At 35.8% G+C, this 3,359-nt stretch overlaps 1 protein-coding gene across 1 annotated transcript; it reads right to left on the bottom strand.

The window, feature by feature from the left end:
* Positions 1–1,541: 1,541 nt before the first annotated feature.
* On the bottom strand, positions 1,542–3,359 carry LOC127242612 (ethylene-responsive transcription factor RAP2-4-like). Its single transcript, XM_051262206.1, has one exon. The coding sequence runs from the start codon at positions 2,829–2,831 to the stop codon at positions 1,863–1,865; it is 969 nt and encodes a 322-aa protein (XP_051118163.1). The 5' UTR covers positions 2,832–3,359; the 3' UTR covers positions 1,542–1,862.

Raw genomic sequence — 3,359 nt, 5'->3', positions numbered from 1 at the left:
TAACACTTTTTCGTCCCTTCTCAACTTTTGCTTCTTTGTACACAACTTCTTTAGAAACTTTGCATAACGGAGGACTTGCTTAATGTTTTTTTATTATAACTTTATAATGTTAAAAATAATTATAATAAATTGAAAGTGCTAAAATAATCATATAAAATGTATTTATTTTGAAGCTTGAATTTTAAATTTGGGTTTTAATAGTAAAAAATTTAAATTTAATTATTTGATATGATAAGAATAAGTTTTGATATGATATTTTAAATTTTTTTTTGATAAAATATATATATATATATAAAACAATTTGATATAACTTTTTTGTTTTTTTGGAAGTAAAAAGTCTTTTTTTAAAGAAAAAAAATTCCAATCAAATATGTTGGTGATTTTTTAAAAAGTGAAATAATGTATTTTAAACAATAGTTAAAATTGTCCATAATTCTCTTATGATTTCAAAATTCGGCTTAAATCCAATGTACTTTAAAGATTGCATCACGCCTCATTATACTTTAAAAAATATTACATGAAATCCCCTTTCATGCAAAATATTTAAATAGGAAATCATCTTCTCATGTTTTCACAACAGTGGGGTTTCATGCAATGTTTTTTAAAATATAAGGGGTGTCATGCAATTATTTAAGTACATCGAGATTTTACGCGAAATTTTGAAACTACATGAGAGTTATGAACAATTTTACCTAAACAATATTACAAAACAATGTATATAATTGTTGTCATTATGGTTTTAATTCTGAAAGGTTTTTAAAATATGACAATTCGAAATTATCTGACAATAGATAAATTTTAAGGGTGAGTTTGTTTTGTGAAATAGTTTAAAGAGATATTTTTTTATATGAGATATAAAAATTTGTGCAAATAATATAAAAATAACATTTGTGTAATAATTTTTTTTTAAAGAGAGGGGTAGGGGGGGTAAATTATGTTATGTTAATATATACATAGTATTATGTATTATAACATAATATGTTACGTAGTGTGATGTGTTGAATTTTATAACTAAACATTATTGGTGTGTTTATTTGACTAATTTTTTCGAATTTTTATTATTTATTAATTTTTTTAAAAAACAAAACTATTATATTAATTTTATATTTAAAATATTATATTAATATTTATTTATACCATATTATACAAATATTTAAATTCAAAATTTTTTCTATTCAAATAATCTGCTCCCACATATGAAAACTTGAATAAATCAAAATCTAAAACCTTAAAAAGTCTTACACCCATGTATGAAAACAGCCGCCACTAATTGTGGATATTAATGAAGCACAAGGATCTTTTTCACATTTGTGGCATTTGAAATTGCTGACAGAGAAAAAATCACTGGCTATCATACAACATTTTAATGTGATATTTATTCAAAAATAATAATTATTATTATTATTTAATTTAATAAATTTGAATGAAATAAAAATCCCAATAGTAAAAATTTGTAACAGAAAACAATTTTATTTTAGAGTGTAATATAGTACGTCTTTATTTTGATTTTTCCTTAGATTCATACTGAAGAAACGTGCTCATGACTAGAAATTTCAACCACACATTTAGACCTAAATTTGATTTACATAACATTTTCTAAATACACGAAACAGTTTACAAAAACAAAAATTTCAAAAAAATAAAAATACAAAGCATTACAACCCTGGATTAGCCATTTCAAAAATCTGACTAAAGCCAACAAGCCGCGCCGCCGCCGACTAATCATTGACAAAAAGAGACAAAAAAAAAAAAAACCCAATACTACAAATTGGGCCTACAATTTGCAAAAATTCATTGCAGGCCCAATTAGACTGACCGACTTATCTACAACAGACCCAAACGCAAATTCCTAATTATTATTATTATATTGCATCCCAATCAATCTCATTAGAAGGATACTTAGGCAGATACCCCATTTCCCAACCGGGTTGCTCCTCCGACTCGAACTCAAAGAAACCCGGATCCGAACCCAGGGACGCCTCGATCGACCCGTCGCTCTCGGATTCAGACATCTTGCCGCTCTTCTCCTCCTCTTCCGCCGAGGCCGCCGCGGCGGCGGCGGCGGCGACGGCAGCCGCCTCCTTAGATTTCTTCGATCTGGATTTCTTGACCTCAGCGTCGATACTCCGGCCCTGCGCCAGCGCCTGGCAGATGTCCTCCAGCTTAGCCTCGACGCCGGCGGGAAGCGGCTGATACTCCCCAAACCCGCCGCCGGCGACGACGCGTGAGCCGCTGTGGCGGAGGTGCGGGAAATTGAGCCGCGCGTAGTCCCCACGCAGCTTATACGCCGCCTTGTCGTACGCCAGCGCCGCCTCCTCCGCCGTGTCGAACGTCCCCAGCCAGAGGCGCGTGCGGTTCTTCGGCAGCCGGATCTCCGCCACCCACTTCCCCCAGTGGCGCTGCCGTACCCCACGGTACAGCTTATTCGGCTTCGGCGGCGCCGCCGCCTTCATCGGCACGGACCTGGCACGGAGTGCCCCCGGGTCATGGGTCGGATACGGGTTGGCACCTATTTGGGCCTGGATCAGCCCAATAGGTGAAGAAGAATAGGGTTGGGGTACGCCCGTGTACATATTGGGCGGTTCACACGGACTGGCGTAGTAGAAAGAATTGTAGGAATTGTAGGGAAGGGAACCGGAGAGAGGGGAAGGTGTGGAAATAGTAAAAAACTGGTCGCTACCACTGTGCGGTGAAGAAGGGAGATTGGAAGGAGAAAAATTGGGTGTGGAAGAAGCACTTCGAATAAAAGGTTCAAGTGCATCCATAAGGTCACCACCTCTAAAAGGATCTAAAACTTCTGGGCTACTCCAAAAATCCATTGTAGCTGCCATCTGAATTGAATCGACAATAATCTTGCAAACAAATCAACAAAAAAAACGACCGAAAATCGAATCTTTTTTTTACCTTTTTCAAGGATCCGAGGTTTAAAATAAGCAACCCCTTGAACCCCTTTTGTAGAATCGAGGGAACGACTAATAAGCCCTCAAACAAACGAAAAAATTGCAGAAAGTTAATAAAGAAAACAACCACAGATCTCTCTCGTTCTGAAAACACCTGATTTTTCTTGAAATCAAGATTCTAAGTTTGCCTTTCTCTGTTCTTGATGAATTTTCAATAACCCAAAAAAACAAACCCAAATTAAAATCAGAAAAACAGATGATTCACAGAAAGGGATCAGCGGAAGCGGGATCGATCAGAAGGGGGAAATTACAGAAAGGAAAAATTAAACACAGAACTCAGAAACCCTTACAAGACTCTGTTGAGCAAAATCTTGTGAAGTGTGTGCAAGTGAGAGAGAGAGAGAGAGAGGAGAGAGGAAATTTAGGTGAAATTGAGATGATTTTTTCTTCGATTTGTGG

Source organism: Andrographis paniculata, unplaced genomic scaffold (assembly GCF_009805555.1).
Source record: "Andrographis paniculata isolate CXL003 unplaced genomic scaffold, ASM980555v1 Contig87END, whole genome shotgun sequence".
In the NCBI taxonomy this organism is placed as follows: Eukaryota; Viridiplantae; Streptophyta; class Magnoliopsida; order Lamiales; family Acanthaceae; genus Andrographis; species Andrographis paniculata.
Note: the sequence above shows the minus strand (reverse complement) of the source record. Positions and strands in the feature narration are given on the sequence as shown.